The sequence below is a fragment of the Aptenodytes forsteri genome, unplaced genomic scaffold (genome assembly GCF_000699145.1).
Source record: "Aptenodytes forsteri isolate BGI_AS27 unplaced genomic scaffold, ASM69914v1 Scaffold102, whole genome shotgun sequence".
Taxonomy (NCBI): domain Eukaryota; kingdom Metazoa; phylum Chordata; class Aves; order Sphenisciformes; family Spheniscidae; genus Aptenodytes; species Aptenodytes forsteri.
Genome location: NW_008795771.1, coordinates 825,540 through 849,026, shown reverse-complemented (window position 1 = coordinate 849,026; position 23,487 = coordinate 825,540). Strand labels below are relative to the sequence as shown.

General features: G+C 37.6%; 1 protein-coding gene across 1 annotated transcript in view; it reads left to right on the top strand.

Annotated features, from left to right (window-relative positions):
* The window catches only part of CORIN (corin, serine peptidase), a 148,037-nt gene that overhangs the window by 39,034 nt on the left and 85,516 nt on the right, over positions 1 to 23,487 (top strand). Inside the window, exon 4 of the mRNA XM_019473206.1 lies at positions 2,343 to 2,553. Within this exon, the coding sequence (XP_019328751.1) occupies positions 2,343 to 2,553 (211 nt within the window). The remainder of the gene's footprint in view (positions 1 to 2,342; positions 2,554 to 23,487) is intronic.

Sequence of the window (23,487 nt, the reverse complement as noted above, 5' to 3'; positions counted from 1 at the left end):
TTTTCCACAACAGTTACTGAAAATGTAGTCCCAGCATCAGCAAAAGAATGTAGGCAAGAGATAACTGTTGGGAGGTTAGCAGTTTAAAGAATTTCTGCTGTAAAAGCTTCAATATTTTTAATCTTTAAATCAGAACTTTTGTGTTTTCTTGTTAAGCTTTCCCAAGCAATAAAAATGTTACTAAAAAAAATGAAGGGAGATTTTACGTTTTTATAGCAGGTCAAGATACTGTGCAAAAGTCACAAAATGGGTAGTCATTAAAGAGATGGCATCTTTCAAAACAAAACTTTGTGATTCTGAAATGAATTTTCTTCCCTTCCCTCCACCTTTTTTCTCTTTCGCCTTTCCCCTGGAAAACTATTTTAGTATCACCAGATTTTGGTCTCACAGCCTAACAGGTAGATTTGATGATCATCCTGGTGGTATTTTTCAAAAATACCTGTACAACTTCAGAAGTTGCACTGAAAATCATTGGCTTGTGGTACTAACTGATACAGTCACTTCTGAAAACTGCACTCTGCAGTTTTGAAAAGTTCTCTTAATTTGGAGGCTCACCACGTTTTTGCTGACCTCCTAGCATTTACTTTTAGTTCTGAATGGAGAATCTGTCCCTGAATAATATGGAAAAATGTGATTCCTGGATGAACAGATCCATTAGTCATTGTACTGTGGGAATGAGAAGAGATTGTAGCAGAAAATGGGTGTACACTGGTGCTAAGATTTCTTGTTGGCAGTACTGGGAGGGGGGGAATCTTAAATTGGGACTTGTGGACATAGTTTTAGCTTGATTAGAATGAGGGAAGAGACTTGCTGTTATTTCAGTGGGGCAAGATTCAATTCCTTAGTTTTTGTTGAGATTTCTGGAGAGGCAGAAGGCAAAGGGGGGAGCTTTGAGTATACTCATCAGGCACTAAAAAAATAGGGATTGTTTTTTACCAAGTCTAGATAAAATTTGAAACCCACCTTTTTTGTCCATCCCTTCAAAGACATTGCAGCTTGAAAAAGCTCTAATGAAATTTTTCTTCATTGTGCTTTGCTTTCCCTACTCTTATGTGAGGTTATATTAGTGCATAGATACAGAATTTGCCACTAGTGCATTTAGACAGTGGAGACTGGGTCTAGACTGAAAGCTGAAGAAGAGACAGACTTGCTGAACCCTTAGAGCTGAATCCAGTGTGCTTTACGTCCCCAGCTTTTATCAAGTCGGGAGGTTGGGTGTAAATGACCCACACAATTCTTGGAAGAAGCCAGTCCCAAAACGTCTGACAATGGAAAGGATCTACTCTATTCGGTGCTACCTATATCCAGTTTGCTCAGATAATGAGAACAGGAGAGCTAAGGCTTGAATGCGCTCATGAGTTTTCCCCCTTCAGAAGGCTAGAGTTGGGATGATTTACAGCATGATTAGTGGCAGAGTCTAGTCTTGAGAATGAGCTGAGGTCCCTGCTTATTGTACAGTGTGGATATGCTCTGAGTGTGAAAAAAATGCTGCCAGAGCCTGACTAGATGGCCTAGAAAGGCCTTCATCAAAGTAGGGAGCTGTCATAAATATTAGATTTTAATAGTTTTGTTCTTGATGAAAATTCTGAATTTGGTGTATGGCTTGGGAAACTCACTCTTAAGAACTTCATGTAGTAAGTTAACCCGCTGATAATGCATAACTGAGAGAGCCTACTGCACGTGACAGGGCATTAGCAGAGAAAGGTTCCTCTGGTAGGTCAAGAGTGGGACAACAGTTTAGGACAGGGTAGGTGTTCAACTTGTAAAATCAGATAATTCTATGTTGGTAGGATAGAGAAGAAAGACTGTGGAGGTAAAACCATCACCTTGGGAAAAATAGGTAAGCAAGTTGATGATTTTGGCAGGAAAGCCAGCTGCAAAGTAGAATGGTAGCAAAAAGAGAAACTTTATGGAAACACCAAAACCAGAGCAGCTTCAGAACCCAATTAGCCTTAATTTTTTTGTATGACTTCCATTTTTAGTTTCAGCCAAAGTTGGCTGTATCCAGGCTATTCTTATGGAGTGTTCATCCAACCTGTGTCAGAAAGAAATTTGTTTTATGTTATTTCTAGTCCAGTTTTGTAGAGAGTCAGAGGATTGTGAAAATATCTAAGAGTTTATTTGGTTTTCCAAACTAAGCTACCAAGCTTCTCCAGATCCTTTTTTTCTTAGATAGTTATTTTTTGACAGTATTATGATAGCATTATGGAATGCCATCTTATCTGTGAGGTACAGGCATTGCTTATGTATTGTATGTGCTGACTAGTCAATTCAATATATGCTTTGAACCAACTATTAAATGGTGATACTTTTGTTCTAAATATATTGTTTTGATTTCACAGGTGCCTGCATAAATATCACCAACAGCCAGTGCCAAATGCTGCCATATAACTACACCACTATAACTTCAGTTCTTTCCATTGTCAAAAGTATTGAAATGGAAAAGTTCCTGAAGTTCTTCAGTTATCTCAATCGTCTCAGCTGCTATCAACACATCATGCTGTTTGGCTGTAGTCTTGCTCTTCCTGAATGCATCAGTGACGGTGATGACAGGTATTTGGGAACGAAAATCAGTCAGTGACTAGAGCCAATTGTGGTAAAATACCCTCTGTCTAATCAGACAAGGGAAGATCCAAGCTAAGCCTATGACCTTCTCATTGCAAAACTCCTGTCTGTCAAAGCTATTCACAACATTTCTGCCATGATAAGCCGACTGCAATAGAGTTCTCTTAGAAAAAATATTGCCACTGTATGGAATAAAACGGGGATATTAGGGCAGTCAGGCTTATTTTCTTAAAAAAGGCTGTCCAAAATTCTTGTACCTCATTTGTTCAATCTGGATGTGCCGAAATGGAATGCTTTGTAACAACATAAATGTATTGGGTATTTATAGTATTGGCATAAAGTGTGGTGGCTGTTAGTTAAATTAAACTTCAAATTTTTTTAGTCTTTCCTTCAGAAAAGTTAGTATTTTAAATATATTTTATGGTATTAGATTAGCAGGATGTATTCAGAGTGACATAAACTGTTTTGGAAGCTTAAGAAGCATGTCTTGTTTTCTGTATTTACGTAATTACACAGCATTAGTATCATGTGCATGCACTTTTTTCATTGAGTTTGATTTGAAAAAGGATCAGTGAGTTTAACAGTGCTAAAATCAAAATACGGCACAAAAAGGAAAAAAGGAATTTTTTTTTTTTTAATATGTATACAATCTCTGATGTTTCTGGAGGGGGAAAGAGAGAGGGTAGATTTTTTTCTCCTTATTTTCATTTCTCCTTATTTCCATTTTCTCCACTGCGAAATTCAGTGGAAGAGAGTATGGCAATTGAATAAGTGATTCAATTAACACAACAAGAAACAAGAAGCCGAAAGCTATGCAGTTTAGAAGGGATAGGATGCTTATGAAAAAAGTTCTATGAGATGAGGTAAGCTGGTCTAAAATATAGTTGCCAATGAAAGGTACAGTCCCACTCCAGGCAATATATGCCTGCCATTTCCATTGCACCAGGGTGATTCCTGGATTGGCCAATTAAGCTCACTAAACTGGCAGAAAACTAACCCAGAAAAAAAGTGTGTACAGATGATTATATGGATAGGGTTAGGGTGGAGGTAAGGCAGCATGGGTAACGGTGGAGCGAGACTGACCATTAGACTGGCTGAGGTGTTTAATCCAAATACACCTGTGTGCATATCTTTGTTAGACTACCAAAAACTATTTTCAATTAACCCTGTTTAATTCAGTGCATGATTAATTATAGCCCCCCGGCTCCAACTCAGTATTACAATTGTTCCAGTTAAAGAATCTGATAACATACAGTCTTAAGCTACTTGCTGTCTCTAGAAATCATAGAACAAAGTAAGAAGAGTCGGTTCAGGTAATAAATGGATGCATTTAAATGTTCAACAACAGAAGAGGCCATTTCTCTGTTGCTTCACTTATTCTGTCTTGTTTGGAATTCGACTTTCACAAACCTTTTGAGAGTAAGTGGTGCGCGTCAAAAGTGCAAAGCTCATAAATCAATCAAATAAATAGAGTTGTGAAAGGATAAGATTTTTACCTTTCCTCTTCCATTTCTTTCCTGAAGACATCTTTCTTGCAGGGCTTAACATTATGACAGTTGCCTTGCTAATTTAGAAAGAATAGAAGTTAAACTAATGTTTGGAACATGCAGTTTTTTTCTCTGGTTTTGGGTGGCAACGAAAATACTTTGAGATTCAAGAGTCAGGGTTTTTCTTTGTGTGTGTGTGGGTTTTTTTTTCACAGCAGCAACCTTCTCACATTAATTTTTAGTGTCAAACAACGAAAATACTTTGAGATTCAAGAGTCAGGGTTTTTCTGTGTGTGTGTGGGTTTTTTTTTCACAGCAGCAACCTTCTCACATTAATTTTTAGTGTCAAAGCTGGAACTGGTTTCCATGCCCTGGTTTATATTCTGGAGGTCACAATGCCTCCCTCTATTCTTATTTTAAGATCTTTTTTGTGGAAACTGTTCTGGCCCCTGCGGGCTGATCGGGAAGACAGTCCAGTGTGAGACTGTAAATGATGCAGGATTATGTTAGAATCTGACTTCACTTTAAGTAATCATATGTCTCCGGAGTGTGTCATGGGTGACACTGAAAATGTAGGCTGATTGGCAACCAAAGGAAGAACCATAAGGGTGGATTGCCAAAGTGCTGGTTTGTTAAATTTAGTTTGCTAAACCTGAGTTGTCCTAGTTTAACTTCTGCTTTCTTCTTTAAAGAGAATACTTTTTTCTGTAGGCAACTGAGTGATTTTTGTGATTACTGTTTTTCTTGTAGCATCCAATTGTTGCAGGCAAACAGATGTATTTCAAAGCCAAGAATAAGGATTTTAAGAAGCATCATGTCTGCATAAAGTAGTTATTTAACACCTTCCCTTCCCCCCTCACCCCAGCCCAACCACCCCCCCCAATAACTCCTCTCGGTGAGATCTGGAGAAAGCTTTTTGTTATGAAAAGCTCTTGGTATAATAGGGGGAAGTTACTTTGCATGTGTTGAGTGCAGATATGAAAATGGAAGAGACAGGCCTGTTTTAGGTCTGTTGAATAAGGGAATCTGGGAAGTAGAAACATACTGAAGGAGAAGCAGAAGAGCCACTGTGGAAGGACTCTGATGATAATGAATCTGTATATGTATGTATATACTGTAGCCCTTTTTTGGGACTATGGTTGTTTTTAACATGCAGTATCACAAAACATACACTGGTATGGAGAACAGTTGTTACTGACATTGTCACTAGTTCCTCTGGTCAATTACAGCTGTTTCATTCTAATTGCCAGTGCATCTCTGATCATAATTTTTCATCTATTGATACATCTTTGTTTTATAGAACAATTGTTTCAAATTTATGTAAAGCATAATTTGACAAATGCTGCTTACACAGTAGAGAGGAAATGAAACTCATGTGATGCTCAGATGTCTCTTCTTAGGTATTGTCGGGAGAGTCTGTGTTGGCAGCTGCAGCCATGGGAGCAATAATTATAACAATGCGTTACAAGAAGCAACAAGAAGGAAAGTTACAAACACTAATCTTTGGCATCCAGTGTACTGTCATTACATAGCTTTGCTCTGATATTTAAACGTATATCTGTTTCATGTTTATCTTTCATGTGTTTATAAACATTGTATTCATTAACACTTGAAGGAGATTAAGTTTCTAGGCAGAGAGTATCTTCAGTGTTTGTGTAACACACAGTGTAGTTAGTACCTAACTACCACAATACTGTTGCTCTTAAAAATTGTTCTTCTGTATCTTACTGCAATGAAAATCATGTGTGACAGTAAAAATATATTAATTTGAAAAGCTGTATTTAATTCCAGCAACTGGATGTACAATCAGCTAGCCCTGCTCTTTTAAGAAAATATGTAACAGTACCTTTAAAATACTACTTTCCAGTAAAGGTGAAGTTTGAAAGTACAACTAAAACCTGTGTGAGAATGGAACATGGAAAGTTGAAATGCAGTAAGACTTCTTGCTTGCTTATTACTTGCTCATAATTTGCATAGTAAGAGGCTGTTTACTTAAAGGCATTATGGAACTTCTTCCTCCTTGGGTGAATGGATGAGATCTTTCCAATATGACTTCAAAATCAGACTTAAAAAACCTGTCGTAACACAGTCCAGCAGCACTGCTTAAGAGAACACGACTCAATCCTGCAAAGTAACACCAATGATGCAAGAACATCTTAAACTAGTTGATGTGCTTAACTAATGACTTCTAAAACATTCAAGGTAGTAACTTTTGTCCTTTTGGGTAGTATTAGACTGCAACCTATTACCGCCACATGCAACACTGGTCCTTTATTTGTTGTAAGAAAGATCTGTCCTCAGAGCTATTGGTCATGATTAATGGTTTAAGCTAGTGAATTCTACTTTACCTTGGGAGACACTAAGAGTGGGCCAAAGGTCAGTTACTGGAACGTAGTGGATGTTTATTTACAGCAACTCACTTGCATTGGATTCCACAAGTCCTACAGACTTCAGCTATTGCATTCAAGAAGACCAAAAAAAAATCTGAAAAAAGTTAGTGTGCAATGTTTTCAGATTTTTGAAAGAAAAACAGAGTGTATTTTAAAGCCAAAACTAATGTAAAATTTAAAAATTCAGAAACAATAGAGAAGTTCATAGTGGGTCAACCTATAACTGCATAATGCAGACAGACTCATTGAATGATGCTTTCTAATATTTCTTGCACTCTCTGAATACTCATGTTCCATCAAAAGTCTTGGTAAAATAGGCAAGTTGTATAAGATCCTGAAGGCCTATGTACAGGGCTTATTTCAGACTGGGAATAAATTTGAAGGTTATGGATTCTCATAATACCTCTTCGCTGTCATGCTGTCTTCTAAAGCAGAAACTAATAGCTTGAGTACTTCCGCTAATCCTCTGTGTAAAAGTGTATTCCGGAAAGCCGAGGAAATGCCTTCCATTGATAGATCCCCAGAGTCTCAAATCTTTGGAGGTAAAACTTAATTTAAGCTCTGCCTAGAAAATAGTATTAGGGCAATACAAATTAAAAAGTGTAGTAAGCTCTCAAGGTAAAATTCTAATGCACCTTCTATTTCTGTATCTGTTTACTCACGATGCTTTTTTTCATGTCAGACGTCTTTGAAAGTAAAGTTTTGAAGTGGTTTGTCTTCAGTTAGGGCTCAAAGAGTCCATCTGAGATCATGGCTTTTTATGCTGGATGCTGTACAGACATGCACTGAGGGGCAGCCTCCTGCCTCTGAAAGTTTATAGCCCAGCTGAACAAAATGAGTAAAGGATAGGAAGAGAAAGTAATACTGTCACATTAATAGCTAGGGAAGCCAAGACTGAGCAAGAAATTTGCAGTAGAGCAGAGAACTGAACCTGTAACACTTACATCCTCTGTCTTTAGTACAATATTATTTTTCCTCTTGATTAAACTCTGCAAATTCATTTCACTCATTATGATTTTTTCACTTTAGCTGTGATCTAATACCTACTGAACGTAAGAGGAAAAAACTCTGCTGTAATTTGATTTTTGCTTTTTTGCCCCCCTTTTTTTTTTTCCTCTCAGGTTCATTCTAAAGGAGAAAATAATATAATGAAGGGAAAATGCTTTCTTTGATTTTCAGGCTCTTTCTTTCGAAGGAGTTTGTCATGTTAATATCTATATGTAACAAATATTTTTGTTGTGCTGTAATATCTATGCTACAGACAACAGTAGCCAGATAAAGACTTGTAGAAAGCCAAAGAGGTCAGAATAGGGCTACATGGTATGTTGGGGGCAGGGGAAATTAACGAGTGAAAATGAAGTTAATAGGAAAAAGGTTCTAAGAAGCTGTGAATAGTTTGTATGCAGTCAAATATCCTTTGAAGAGCTGCTCTGTTATGACTCACAGTGGCAAATTCAATTTTGTGTTTTCTTCTTGTTCATTGTCTTCATCTGTTTTCTGTAATTTATAAAAAGGAAGAAAATGTCTCATTTTCATTATGGAAATAAACTAGGATGAAATATTAGGTCCAAAAAACAAATCCAGAAATATGTGTGGTATCTTTTATTACAAGCCGACAACAGTTTAAAACAAATTTGGGGTGAGGTACAAGGAAGGAGAGGAAGAAAATTTCTTTCAAGTCCTCTTAGAATATGAAAAAGAATCAAACTTCATAGAGTAAGGGATCTCTGTCTGTCATGTTTTGTATAACCCATGAATGAGATCAGTGATGTGGCTATTTCCCTTTTCCTGCTTTTGTGAACTGCACTCTAAGCTTATCCATGTTCTTTGTTTCTCCTGCTTACAGTGAAATTAATTTTTATTTGATTTTCTTTTATCACAGTGCATATTTAGACTTTTAAAAATAACAAGACATTATATAAAACTATTTTTTAGAGTTAATTGAGGCTTTTGAAGTGTTCAGGAGAAAAAGTTGGCTGAGTCACATAGATCTTGTTTACATAGCTAACAAGAATTTTTATTTTAAGACTTTGAACAGGAAGCTATCAGCATACATTTAAGTCAATATCTGTTATGCAAAGTCCATAATGGGTTTAATTGTGTATGAATGGTGTATGAATATGTATGAGTTTGGATAGGCAATCCTCCACTGGCATGTTTGTCTTATTTTAATCTACCTAATTTTGGTAACAAAAGCAAGTAAATATGCTAAGACAAAATAGCAGCTGCTAGGAACTCTGGGTAAGCATTCTGATAGGTAGTCTGTGACATGGCTGCTATGCTATCTTTTTATAATGCACCTGCGTGGAGATGTCAAATTATAGTTGCACAGACAACTTTGCCATTCTGCAGCTTTTAAGAAATGTTTAAATTTTACACACTTGTGAAGTTACAGTTTCAGAGTCATTTTTGAAGTAACTGTATTGAGAAACCCTCCTGGAAGGACATTTAGAATCCCCTATCATAATCCTATCTGCGATGGTTTCATTAGAATCGGCGCTACCCAATTTAAAAAGTTAAGCTACAGCATTGGTAACGATCACTTACCAGTCCTCTGAGGAAGAACGTGGGACAATTTTCTCCTACCCCCACTGCCTTGTCTTTTTGTGTTCTTCTCATGACTCCATCCAGTGTATTTCCTGCCGTGGCCCAAGCACATGGGGTGGAGGCTACTTTCAGATGCTTATAAAGTGGCTACCAGTTGTTTCCTGAGTTTGCAGTCTGGCTTTTCACACCCTGTGGGAGTTGCTTCATCCTTTTAATATACTTTCTTTTTGATGGTGCCTCTTTAGACCAAGCAAGTTAACATGACTCAAAGAGGCTATTCCAGCTGGAGTTTTGGCAATGGTTGCCTATCAAGGAGATCCATTTATTCTAGTCATCAGCCTTGAAACAGAAGATTATAAACTTCAACTTTTTAATCATGAATAAAGCAGAGGTGATGTTCAGTGGATGAAGTGCTTTATATCTAGAATGTTTGTAATCACGTGTTTTGTTTTAAATGTTGCCGTGTCTTGGCTTTGAGCCCTTGGGAATCCAACAGACTGATTATGTGCAAGAAAACACACTGTTGTAAAATCTGTCTTTGAATACATAACTGAGCCATAATTCAGCTTTCAGTTTTTAAATCTAGTTGTGGTTCTAGTTGAACCACACAACCTTGGAGAACCAGCTAATGAAAAACACGTATAGTCAAATCCTGTCAAAAGTGAACACAAAAATTAGAGAGGAAGAGAGTGTGATAAAGTTGTGAATGCTTGCCCACACAAATAGTGTGCTCTGTCTGCCACTGTTACTAATTTTTGTGTCTTTCATTGTTGATTTAAAGCATTCTACAAAGGAAATTGATATAATTGTTACTGTTTAGCAGAAAAACTGAGGAACACACAGGGTGTGTGTTACTTGAGAAAGCCCAGACCAGCAGAACAAATGAGTAGTTTTTTCTTTCATTGTGCCCTTTGTACCAGTCAATATGCCTTCCAATAGCTGTAATTTCACCAATAGTTACAATAATAGTAATTGCATGGTCTAATTCTTTCAGAAGTAAAACGTTGAGGATGGAGTTGCTAATGGCAGATAGTCAACATGCCCCAAGAAACATTGAGCAAAGTGTTTCCTGCACAGTCTAAATACTCAGTTTCAGCTCCAGTCTACCCTCAAATTGATAATGCACTAATTCAAGGTGAAATAGAACTGATTTACACCAATAAGGAAGTGAAGTGGTTGGCAGGTGTAATGCACAGGGTAGAGATTCAAAGTAGCAAAAATGTCTGCTTCAGAGATCTGTAAAATAGCACTAAACAGTTCCTGTGTGCTTTTGGAAATACTTATGTACAATAACAGATGTCATATGCAACGTCATGATTGAAACCATGTTTCAGTGAACGTCCTGAACATACCTGAATTCTTTTCATAAATAAAGGGACAGTGAATCAAATCAGAGATAGTTCAAACAGAAAATTGAATAAGTAATAAATGGATACATATGAACAAAGAAAATCTACAATATGCAGATTCAGAAATTGACGGAGTATTTGCATGGAGAAAGGAATTAGAAGAAAACAAATCCTCAAACCCCAACTCCCACTATGAGGAAAGATAATCGTTCAAGAAACAAAATTGTATTTCTGCTGTCCTATGACTAGAACGTGTTCTTCATGAGATACAAGTGAGATGTTGAGTTAAGAAACAGCTGGTTTACATCTGACTTCAAAGAAAGGAATGCTCACATATTTCTGAAAGATTGGCGTTGACCATCTTGCCAAGAAAAAAATGAAGAAACTTGAAGAAACAGCATTCAAGAAGTAGCATTTCTGAAGATATATCTTTCTTCTCAATGCAGCCTGTATTACTCATGAATAATTTCATACTTCATGAGTTATTTTATTAGTATTGTGTAACTGTTACTTATAAGGCAGAAAAAAATGTGCTAGTGAGAAGATTACACTTTGCATTGTCCCTCAGAACTCAGACCTTGAAGTCGACATGTCATACTCAGCACCTTAGGAGCCATTACTACTTGGTCCCAAGCTGAGACAGTATAAAGGTTACAAATATAAAGTTTGTTTTTGCAAGTATTGCTAGGGAAAGTATAGGTAATGATGTGGCATTGGCCGAAATGCCTATATTTCAAGTTGATTAACATGTTTTCTTAGAGGACCCTTTCTCCAGATGTGTATAAATTTTTTTTTTGGGGGAAGCACCATTTAAATTTTTTTTATGCCTAATATCTGTCCTGGGCAAAAACAGAAAGAAAAAATGGGTTGCTTATGAAAAAGCATTCTTGTAATCACCAAGAGTTCCTAGTATGTCCAAGTTTTCGAGCAATGGAACTTGAAATTTGGCAGGGAGGTTGCTCTAATAAGTGGTATGCTCTTTATCATGGCTGTTGGAAGCTAGGAAGATAAGGGAAGTAGAAGAGAAAATGTGTTTACTTTAGGGGAACTTCTGTTTATAAAGTTTATGTGCCTATGGATATACCTACAGCAGCTAATCCCCAAATTTTGGCTTACACGTCTCTGAAAAATCAGAGTCTCTGAAAGCTTCTCTGTCAATGTCATGGCTCAGCTAGTGTGGGTGGGCCTAAGAAGGACTCTACATGTCACTGACCCTCCCAGTAGCTAGGGGTGGCACTGGAGCTAGGTACAGGCCCTTACAGGAAGGGGTGGCTTATGAAATTAATTAAAAAAATAAAAGCTGGAAAAGTAATACAGATATATAGGCAATGGCATCCTACATTGGCCAGAATGATGTTGGTGGTCCAGTGGGTGTGAAGCCAGGGTTTGCCATAGCAGGCAGCATCAAACTTGCCCGCAGTGTTTCACCCTCTCCACTGATCTAATGTACTGACCACGAAAACTTTTCCAAATCACAAAAGAATCTTCTTTCAAAGTGTGCGTGTTGGGGGGAATTATGGATAGACCAGAGTTAAAAGGTTATCAAGCAGAGAAACATTTTTGAGAACAATTTGGCCATGGGAATGTCCCTTTGAAAACATATTTCACAATGCTGCTCAGAGGAGTTAAGAGAAGGGAAGGAGGCAGAAAAGAAAATCAGGAGGACTGGTTATTTTATGAATGCATATTTTACTGATTGATTGCCTCCAGCCCTGTTGTTGTAATGATTTGCTGTGTGTATTATCTATTATAAGCTGTGGTTTCTGGTTTCTAAGTTGGTATATTAACTAGGGATCACAGGTCATCCTCCTACACACGCAGTATATTACTACTTATAAATAAATACTGATCATTTCGGTAACTGAAGTAATTGTTTACAATAAATCATAAAATGAACATGGCTTTTTGTTAATGCTTGTTTGGCAATTTAATATATCTGCTAGAAAAACACACTTTGTTTTTACAAAATGAGATTTATTTCATTTAATAAATTGCAATAATTATAGGACAGGAGCTTTCAGTAAAACCTTGCATTTTCACAAACATTGCGGGAGTATTAACACTGGTAGTTTTCCTATCAGACTTGTGCACCTGGACTCAAAACCAGAAACGTATAGATGAAAGAACATTTTACCTAACTATAGCAAAACTCCTCTAGTAGGTATGAGTACATTGTCCTGTGCAGAAGTTAATAAACAAAAGGGTTTTGGATTGAACAGTCATTAAAGGATTCTCCAAGATTCTTATGCTTTTCAGCTCATGTTTAGCTTCTTTTAGTGCCCAGCTCATTAATAAGTAACTTTTAAACCACCTGCAGTTAAAAACTAATGAGAGTTTAGTTAGTGAGACATACTAACCTTTCATAAGTTTGTCTCGCCTGTGAGAAGTTATTGTTGCCCTGCTGGAGACCATAGTGGTAAGCACCAGGCTTACCACTCACAGGCTGAGCAGGACAGGCAAATTAGAATCACAGGATCACTCAGGTGGGAAGGGACCTCTGGAGCTCTTCTAGTCCACCCCCTTGTTCAGATCAGGGCCAACTAAGATGGATGAGATTGCTCAGGGCCATCTCCAATTTAGTTTTGAGTATCTCTAAGGATGGAGGTTCCACAACCTCTCTGGAGAACATGTTCCAGACCACTGTTTCATGGTAGATGTTAAGTTGATATAATTTGGTAGTGCTGCTGAACAAATCAGTCTTATCCTATTTCCCTGCTTGCTATTCCCCAGCTCAGCAGTGCCCTTTCCATGTCCTGGCAGGAGTATTTGTTCGGCTCCATGACATATTGGATCAGGAAACTGATCTGAATTAAATTGGGAGTGACTGATCTGATTCATTGTGTAACAGCATGAAGTGTCATGCTGGCACAAAGAGGGAGGGAAGAGAGGTGGGGAGAGGTTCAGAAGCCAGGCTGAGGAGGGGTAGGACAGCTTCTTTCTTTCGATGACATCTGCTCCTGCCAGCTTGAAGTGTTTGTGAAACAACTTTAATGTGAGGAAGCAACATGATAATGGATTACAATGAATTTCTACTCAACAGAGAGGAGTCTAGAGTGTAAATGAGTGATAGGTGTCTGTGATTCTTTAGGATTCCTGACAAGATGCAGCTTAAAAAGGTTTGACTTAGGCTGATTCTTGAGGTCTTCCTTTCGACAGTGCTCTGAAGTGCACAGGGAAACATGAGTTCTGGAAAGCTACGTGGAATTAAGGATATCTATCACAGTGATCTGTGGAAATGGGAGGCTGTCCTTTAGGCACAATGTTGTTTTGGGTGCCTTTATTATCCTGGTCATACAAATAGTTAGAGCAGCTGTGCAGTGTATGATTTACTCACTGTTACTCCAGAATTTCTGTAGCAGTGCTGTGGTTGAAATAGCTTTCTGTGATTCAGAGGACTTCCATTTCAGTGTGACAGCTTGTCTTTGCCAAGTGTGAATTTTGTTTGCCAACATCAAAAGATCTTGTAACCTGGATTCTCAGGCATATTAGGAGCTTCTTTTTTGCAGGAGACATTTCTATATACTAAATCAACAGTGTGTTCAGCATTTGCATGATAAATATCAGGCAAGAATTTTCAGAAATTTGACTTCATTTAGGAGAAGTTTTGGCAGATAGTACAAGATTGTAAAAATAGCTCATAATTGTAGCAATATTCTTAAAAATATTTGTTTAAACTAATTCCTGCCTGAACTATAGCTCTAATGAATTAATTTACTATATCTCGCCCATTTTCACTGTCATGTTTGAATCAAGTGATGGGATCAGTAAGAGAAATCTGGAAGGGCTGGCTGCTTTAGTCAAGACAGATCCTCTCAGCTGATTATAGTCGTCATGCAAAACACATTAAATCATTTCGCTAGCTTTTTTGTAGTAATAATTTCAACACTATATGGCAAAATTTATGTAGCACTTTGCTAAGTATGGTAGAACAGAGAAACTGCTTTTGCTGTACAGGGTATACATTAGGTGTTACAGTATTATAAGCTCAGCTGTGACATACGGTGCTGTCATATCCAGAAAGTGACTGAAGGGTCAGAGTGGATTTCTGAATTTCTGTTTGTTGCTGATTCCAGATAGAAATGACTCCTTATTTTGGTCAAAATAATTTATCTGGGGTTTGTCTACAAAATAAATGATTACACTGACTAAAAATTCTAACCTGCATCGTAGAGACTGTATGTGTCTGTCTTTAATGGATATCAGCTGAGTTGGGCCACATTGTCCAAAGAGCATTGCTAGGCCTGAAAGAGATGTTAAATTCAACAGCAGCTGATGTAGAAGATGTTAAATTCAATGGCAGCTGCTGCCTCCTTTATTCATTTCTGGATGGATAAGAGGAGTCTTTTTAATCTAATGGTATCTTTGGATTTGTTCCCAGTTCCACTTACACTGGAATCAGGAATTTATATTTCCTTCCTCTGTCTCAATAGCCTTCAGAGTTCTGTGTGAGCTCTTTGTTAAGTATGGTACTCTTGGATATCAGTGATCTGTTCTAAGACTTTTGCGAGTGAAACTCTTTAGCTGTCTCTTTTCTGTTGCCACCAGATATGGCAACTATTAAGGAATAGTTAACTGGACCTGTAATTTTTAGAGGAAAAAATATAAGGCATCTGTGTGGGCCCACAGAACAGATTCCAGTCCAATTTTTTCATCTCATTTGGTTCTGAGACTTTCGTGTCCTCATAGCCTATAAACAGATTGCATGCTCTTCCATGCTCCAGGCAATCCATTCAGTATCTCCATCTTTTTCATTCTCATTGTATAAACCAGGCTTTTTTCAATGTCTTGGAAAGTGCATTCCTCTTGTGGCTCATCTGTATTTGCCAACCTTGTGACAGCAGATCAGATATTCATGAGTGAGAACTTTCTGCTTTCTGCTCTAGCTGTAAATCCTTACACTCAGTCCCTGCAGGGCAGATGAGTGGGCATCTACCAGCAATTCAGCCAATTAATATAGGCCTTAATCTTGTGTAAACAACTGGAGCCATTCTTCAGTCTTGCACCTCAGGGGAACTGAGCTGCTGCTACCTTTTGCCAGGATCACCTCTGAGGCCTTTTTTCTCCTTTAAGATGTTAGGTGTTTCTCAGACTGTGGGTCCTATGTAGTCTTTTTACAGGTTAATTATGCATCTTTGTACTTATACACAGGAACCTGCTTCAAGAAAACAGTACATGCATTCTAGCTAAAAACAAGGTGGGAAGTCAGAAAATATGTGCAGCTAGCTCTGCATTCAGTACTACAAAGTGTTGCATGGAGTTGAGGCGCCTTCCCTAAATGGTGCTATATGGATTCAATATGATTTTGTCAAATGAAATAACCACAAAAATCTAAAATAATCTTGCTTTCTTTTCAGATTTTATTACTATGTAAAGAAGCAAATTTCAGATTTAAACCCATTTCTGGAGACAAAATAGAAAAGAAAATGCAATCTTTCCAAATAACTTGCAAGATAAAGATGAAAACTGAACAATGAAAGACAGAAATACATGGTTTTCTTGATTATGTGAAATCGAAACCTTAAACAGCCCATTTATTTACAAATCCATGAATCAAAAAGTAGTATTGAGATTTTTATGAGCTTGCCTCATACAGCTCTATTCAGTGGCTCTGTATATGCTGCTCTGCGTGTTGGAGTACTGTGAGAGGGTACACAGAAAGATTTCACAAGAACTATCGCTCTCAAAATCTGTAATGCTGGGTGTGGGTGTTTGCTCTACTATAGAAACTTCCTTCTGTGACATTTATATTCTGTGGAAGTCTTTATTGTTAGAAAATCTCGAAAAGCATTAATGACAATTAGAACTAACAATGTCTGGTCTGTCAGCTTGTCACTTCAACTTGTGTGATTTCAGGACTGTAGGAACACAAAGGATAAACTCAGTTTTTTTCTTCCCATAATTTTTGCATGTTTCCTGGGTTTTTCAGTTTGTCCCTGTCCCCGTCCCCCTATGCCAGCAGTGTCTCACAATTGTATTACGGGTTCCTTTGTTCTGCCTCAGATCTTAGATCTATCATCATTCTTAGCCTGTGTGCCTGTGAATGATATAGTGGATTACCCCGCAGTGCTCTACAGCAAGGCTGTAGTATGATTAATATTTCCTCTGGTAGCCATGCCAGTTTAAACTTTTCCTTAAACAGATTTGGTTGAAAAAATCCAGCAAAATACCCTACAGTTGTTTTTAACTTGGCTCAATACCTGGAAACGGCTTACTGTGTGGCCACAGAAACAGTTATCCTGGAACAACTGAAGGGATGGAGTTGGGAAAAGAACAGTAATGAGGACCAGCAGTAGCTGAAAATGTTCATCAGTCTGCCTTCAGTCAGGTTGTCTACTGAACCGCAAATGTGACCTTTAGCCAGAACAGGTGCAGTCAACAGTTGTGTGTTCTAAGAGTGATCTTCATGTTGTATTTTCAGCTCTGGCATGCCAACTTCATTTATAACCTTTTGCAAGTTATTTACCCTCTATTGTTTTAATCTGTAACATTGCAATAATGAATTTCTTAATAGGACATGGCTGTGGCAGTGTTTTTGCCAGTGGAGATACTAATGTGAAGACACAAAGAAATGCCACTGAAAAAAATGAGCACTAGATATATTCTAGAATTTACCAGCTTGCATGGAGAGTCCCTGCAGGATGGTTAGTTGTGTATTTTATTTAATGCTTTTGTCAGCTTTAGCAATTTCTACCTCTCCCTCTCCTGACAGCTTATTCCTGCTTTGCCTGTATCCCTTTGGAGGGGCCAATTCAGTTGTCAGATGAGAAAAAAGAATACTTTTTTTTTTTTTTTGTCACATTACTTTTCAGCTGAATCAGTCACTTGACTTGGCTTACTATACAGCCTACAAACAGCTGTTATTGCAAAACTGAAAGCAGCACAGAAACAGACGTAGACATTTGGGAACAAGAGCTGCATATGCTGGTTCCAGAAAAGACATCTCAAGAGCCATGCCCTCAGTGGCTGCTGAGTTTGAGAGCCAGACCCTTGAGCTACCTTGAACAATTGTTCTTTAGAAAATCTGTTAAATTCTGCAGCAAGAGGAAAACAGTTGCCTAAAGGATCTTTCCCCTCCTTACTGCTTCTTGTAGCATACTTCTTTGATAATTTCTAGTGCTCAAAACAACCACTTAAGTGACTTACAGAGTCTACTGATGAGCCCTGTGCATGGTAATGGGATTGCAAAGAAGAGAAGTCAGTATTACAGAAGGAGTAATTTCTGAAAAGAATTAATCTAAAAATGTAAAACATCTTTAAGTGAGTGATAAGGACTAGATCCATGTAGGATTATAATCAGGCAATTTGAATTCCAATTCAAGTGAACTCTAGGTGATTGGCATGAAGAGGAAGTCAGATCATCTGCTCTCAGGCAGTGTGTAGCCTCTTTGGAAGCTTAAAATCAGTTAACATAATAGTTTTAGAGCATATGCTGTTTTGTATATATCTGCTTCAATGAATATTTGATATAAAACTCTTTTGATAAATGGCTTCTCTGAAGATACCCTATGCAAATTAAAACCCCTTATTTATTCTCTTTACCCTTAATATACTTTTTAAGAAACTATAAAGAACGTTTTTATTTCTTTTGGTGCCATATGATTCTTAATGTTGATATTTCTATGCAGCTGAAATAACTGAAATATGAACTTTTAAGTGTGGGGAAACCAACCACAGAGTTAAAAATGTCACATACCTGTTCTTTAATCAAACCCCATCTTCAGCAAGAGTTTTTTCCATTAATATCCCGAAGAGCAGAATCGCACCCTAATATGTTATAACCTGCTTCTGTGCCTGCCACTGGCGCCAAATAAATTATGGTAAGATTGCCATAGACCTGCCAGTTTATTTTTAAAATGATTGGTCTCTAAGTAGCTGTAAATAAGACTAATCAAGATGGAGATTTTTAATGATCTTTTCATCCTTCAGTAGATTAAGCAGTATGTCCATACTAAACTTGATCATTATCCAGAAATATTTAATTTATGGAGCACACATGACTGAACATTGAAACTGGGCCAAATATTGCAGTAATTGCTGGATAATCCTATGTTTTCTGATTTGTCAGAGCTTCTCTAGAGACTGCAAATTCTGCTTGGCTTATTTAATCACTATGCAGTTGTCTTTTAGAAGCCTAGTAATTTCTAAATTATTATTGTGCTGTGTATATATCCAAACATTTACACTGCACTGTAATATTCAAATGGCAGACTGCATAAGCTAAACAAATGAGGTGAACTTTTTATTTTTGTGATTTTTTCATATAGATGAATCTTCTGAAAAAAATTACTCCTAACATTTTTAGAAACTTTCTAGCTATTATGTGTAAATATAACTGTGCATAGTTATATTTTAATATAACTTTTTACTATTATTTGTAAAATTTCCATTGAAATGAATGATCAGTATGTTGAAAGACCTTTGGAAACAATGAACCATATATTGAACTTTTGTTCATTTGTTACATTTGAAGAAATGAGCATACTCGTACTACTATTACCTGATGGCTATATGTCAGGCTATAGCTGCTATGTGGTGCTTTGGCAGACTGCATAAGCTAAACTAAGGAGGTGAACTTTTTATTTTTGTGATTTTTTCATATAGATGAATCTTCTGAAAAAAATTACTCCTAACATTTTTAGAAACTTTCTAGCTATTATGTGTAAATATAACTGTGCATAGTTATATTTTAATATAACTTTTTACTATTATTTGTAAAATTTCCATTGAAATGAATGATCAGTATGTTGAAAGACCTTTGGAAACAATGAACCATATATTGAACTTTTGTTCATTTGTTACATTTGAAGAAATGAGCATACTCGTACTACTATTACCTGATGGCTATATGTCAGGCTATAGCTGCTATGTGGTGCTTTGGAAGTTAATGATTTAGGTGTGGGTCGAGGAGGACAGAGATCATATCGAATACATCACACTTGTATAAAACTTCATCTGAGAGTCCTCAAGAAATGTTTGTGATTTTTTTTTCAAATAGCAGTCACATTTGTAAAAATCATAAGAGCAGTATAAATTCGGTTAGCTGTGGTAAACTCAAGTAGATCTCAGTCACAGACTTGTTAAATTCAAGTAACGTCCCTGCTATCACTTCTTTGGAAAAAAAAAAGTCAGCAGAATATACTGCCTTCAAATAACTTTGTGATCATCAGATATGCTCCATTGGACCAGTGGGAACCACTTACAGTTATTGAGGTAGAATCACTGCTTAAGTTTCTTTTCACTGTAATGTAATTTTGTAGTGTATTGTGTGTTTTCCTAAAAAATAAGAAAGAGATTAACTCTAAGCATATCAGTCTGAATAAATTAAATGTCTAGCATCCACAAATAGATCAAATCGATACTCCATTTTAGTTATGTGGCATCTTATTTCTTACAGATATTTTGGAACTCAAGCACCTTCCATAGTAAGTAGCGGCTTTGCTTTTGGCATTTTCTGTATTAAGGAGCCTCTGTTAAACCAGTGGGTCTGCTCATGTGAATACCTCTGCCCACATGTGATTATGCTAATACAGCTTTTTAGAAGTAGTAGATTAGTTAAAAATGAAAAGCTAGAAAACATCCAAAACCCTAAATGAAAGTGACTGGAGACAGTCACTTGCCTTGTCAAATCCCCTTTATTTAGGGAGATTCTCAGGCTCCAGTCAGGAGGCAGCGATGTCTACTGCAGGGCTCTTGCTGTGCCCTTTCTTTCTCTCCGTATCAAGTAGGTTCTGTAAAAAACAGAAGAGTGTTTTAGAACATCGTTATCTGAAGAGCCATTACAGGTCAGATAATAAACTTTTAATTAGCCAGTACAATGTGCAGAACTAATAAGTGGCAGCTCTTCCTGTCATCAGGAGGGACCATTTGTTCTTGGTTTTGTACACAGCCAGATATGTGCTTTATGGTGCTGAAATTTTCTGCCTTTCAACACATCGCAATCTGGTGGTGAAAAGTACTATTTTAGAATATATCTGCTTCTTTCCAGGCAGTAAGTAAGCTGCCAACTAGGAAGCTGCAAGAGACAATTTTAGAGATAAAGGTCCTTGGCTTGTTTCTGAGATAACTTCAATACTGCACCACATAAAGTGCATTGTGTGAAAATCCTTAGCATTACCTGGAGAATATAACTCTAAAGATACCTATTTTGAAACAGTGGTTCCAACTAGAGTATGTAATGAACTCAGTAACAACATTGGCAGTACATTCCTCTTGTTAGCTACTAAGCAGAGAAAGGCAACCATACTGACTTCAGAATACTTATGCAAGTGAATATTTTGCTTTACACCAATTTCTTCATGTTACCGCTAGTAGTCAGGCAGCTCTAGCAGCTTTTTATACCTTGCTTTTGGGGTTTGTTGCCGTATCACACGGTTGCTAATAGTACTGTGTTTTTCTCTATTACTGTAAAATGAGGCACTAAGGGAACTGTTTGGTACTGTGGACTTTTTCAGTACACGCCACTTACTTGTGCCTGAACATGGAGTTCTAGCCACATTTTTGGGGTGGGCAGGTACAACCAAGAGTCAGACACAAAAAGAAAGATGATATGATTTAAGTGGCGTACTAGGAAAAAGATCTTTTCCATGGTATTATGAATGGTCATGAATGAAGCAAAATTGCATTTTCTAAAGCCCAAAAGGTTCTGCAGTAATTTAGATATAAACTGCAAAATGTCATGTTGCAAATTTAATCACTGTAGGGGTATGGGAGAAAACATGTTAGATGTGGTATGTGTGACCTAAATGTGGGCTTGATGTGAAGACACAATGCACAGGCTGACAACGATCCCCAAGATGTAAACCTGAGTGACAGATTGACCTATTTCTTGAAATAGCCCTTTGTTTCCTTTCGAACACTGAGGAGACTGTGTATCCTTACAGTAAAGAATATGGTAAGGATTCAGAGTCATGCATTTATATTTTTGCGATAAATTAGCTATTTCAAATATGACAACTTTCATTAATGACTAGACTTACTATAATCTACTTTAAGTAAAATGATACTTAGAAGAGTGTGTGTGTGTGTTTTTACATGTATTTATTTCTGAAACTTCAAACAAAATATCAGAATACTGAATTGTTCTTGGCTAGGCAATTTATTTTCTTTTGGGTAACTACTTCTGTAATAGCTCTTCAAGTTGTTTCAAAATTCCAGTAACATCAAGAATTTGCAGTTTGCCCAACATTATGAAAAAATTCAGTATATTCAGTTCAAATTCCTTATTTTATGTTAGTTTGTGATACTTCTTTCAGTTTTGTTCTCATTTTCTATGTGAATTTCCCTCAACAGACCAAATTTAAATAGCTCAAACAGTAATTTCATTTTACTGAAACTGTTCATTGTTATCATGATATTCCTTGTCTCTTCAGTGGAGCAGAAGTACATTGATTATGTATTCAGGGCGTTACCTAGTTATGTCTTGAAAACATGCAAGGATGGAGACCGCACAACCTCTCTGGATAACCTGTTTCACTCCCTAATTTCATGCTGAAAAAGTTCTTTATATCCTGTCTGAACATCTCTTGTTTCAGCTTATGTCAGTTGTCTCCCATCCCCCCACCATACACCACTGTGAATAGCTAGACTCCATAACCCTCCCCATGGGTTCTGAAGGGCGTAGTGGTTGATGTTACCCCCAAGCTGTCTCTTATTCTGGCTGAAGGAGCCCAGTTCCCTCAGCCGGTCCCGCAGGTGAGTGTTCCAGCCTCTGACCAGCTTGGTGGCCCTCCCCTGGATTCGCTGTTGTTTGTCAGTGTCTTTCCTGTATTGGAGCAGCCAAAACTGGACACAGTATTCACATGCAGGCTAGCAAGTGCTGAGCAGAGGGGGACAATCCTTTCCCATTATATACTGACTGTGTGGTTGTGTGATACAGGCCAGGATACTGTTGGTCTGCTTTGCTGCCAGGACACACTGCTGGCTTATGTCCAGCTTCCTGTCTACCAAGACCCCCAGGTTGTTTTCAGCAGAGCTGCCCCCCAGTCAGTCAGTATCTAGCCTGTATCATTACAGTGGGTTCTTTCTTCCCAAGTGCAGGACTCATCCTTGTTAAATTTCATAAATTTCCTCTTGGCCCATTCTTCCAGCCTGTTTAGGTCCCTCTGAATGGCAGCTCTACCATCAAGTACATTGTTCCCACATTGTGGGAACAGTTTGGTGTCATCTGCAAACTTGACAAGAGCACACTTGGTCATCTCTTCCAGGTCCCTGATAAAGATGTCAAACAGGACAGATCCCAGTACTACATATCTAGTTATTTTATCATAACAGGCAATCAGGCTGGTCAGCCATGATTTACCCTTGATAAATCTATGCTGACTGTTCCCGATCATCATCTTCCTGTGTCCAGAAATGTGTTCAAGGAGGACTTGCTCTGTGATTTTCCTCGGGACTAAATCAGGCTGACCAGCTTGAAGTTACCCAGCTTGACCTTTTTGGCCTTTATTTGAAGATGGGTGCAACATTTGCCTTTTTCTAGTTGTGAACAACTGATGTCCATGACCTTTCAGAGATGACAGAGATAGGCCTTGCAAGAGCACTGGACAGTTTGCTCAGGACCCTTAGGTGCAGCCTCTTGGGTCCCATGGACTTATATGGGTGAAGTTCTCTCAAGCATTTCTGAATGTGTTAGTTGTTCCTGTAAGAGAGCCATACTTAACAATTACATGTATTTCTAGGTCTCTGTACATGTTGTTCTTTCCATTGAGAGCTGGTTGACATTTTACACTTCAAAGCAGTTTTGTTTCCTTTCAAAATATTGTGCCAAATCACCTTCCATGTCAGTGTAATGTTTGTTTAGCTGAAATTCACTTCAATTACATCACTTCCTCTGTGGAATCTTTCTGGAATTTAATGGTTGTGATAAGAAAATCATGTATGGTAATGGTGGTGGCAGCTCACAGTTATGATAAAGGATGTAATTGTTTAGGTACAAGTAACTCTCTGATTTTCTTTATTTACAGTGCTGTTGATAATCTCAGCAGATAGCCCTGAAGTTATAGACAGTGAAGACAGTGGACATTCACAACTGTATTTCTAAATTAGATAAGAAAATGAATAAAAAACAAGGCATGCCTTCCCAGTCTTGGTGTTCACTGTTTAAAATATATGTATATAGTGTATAATAAAATATTATATTATAAAGTAAGA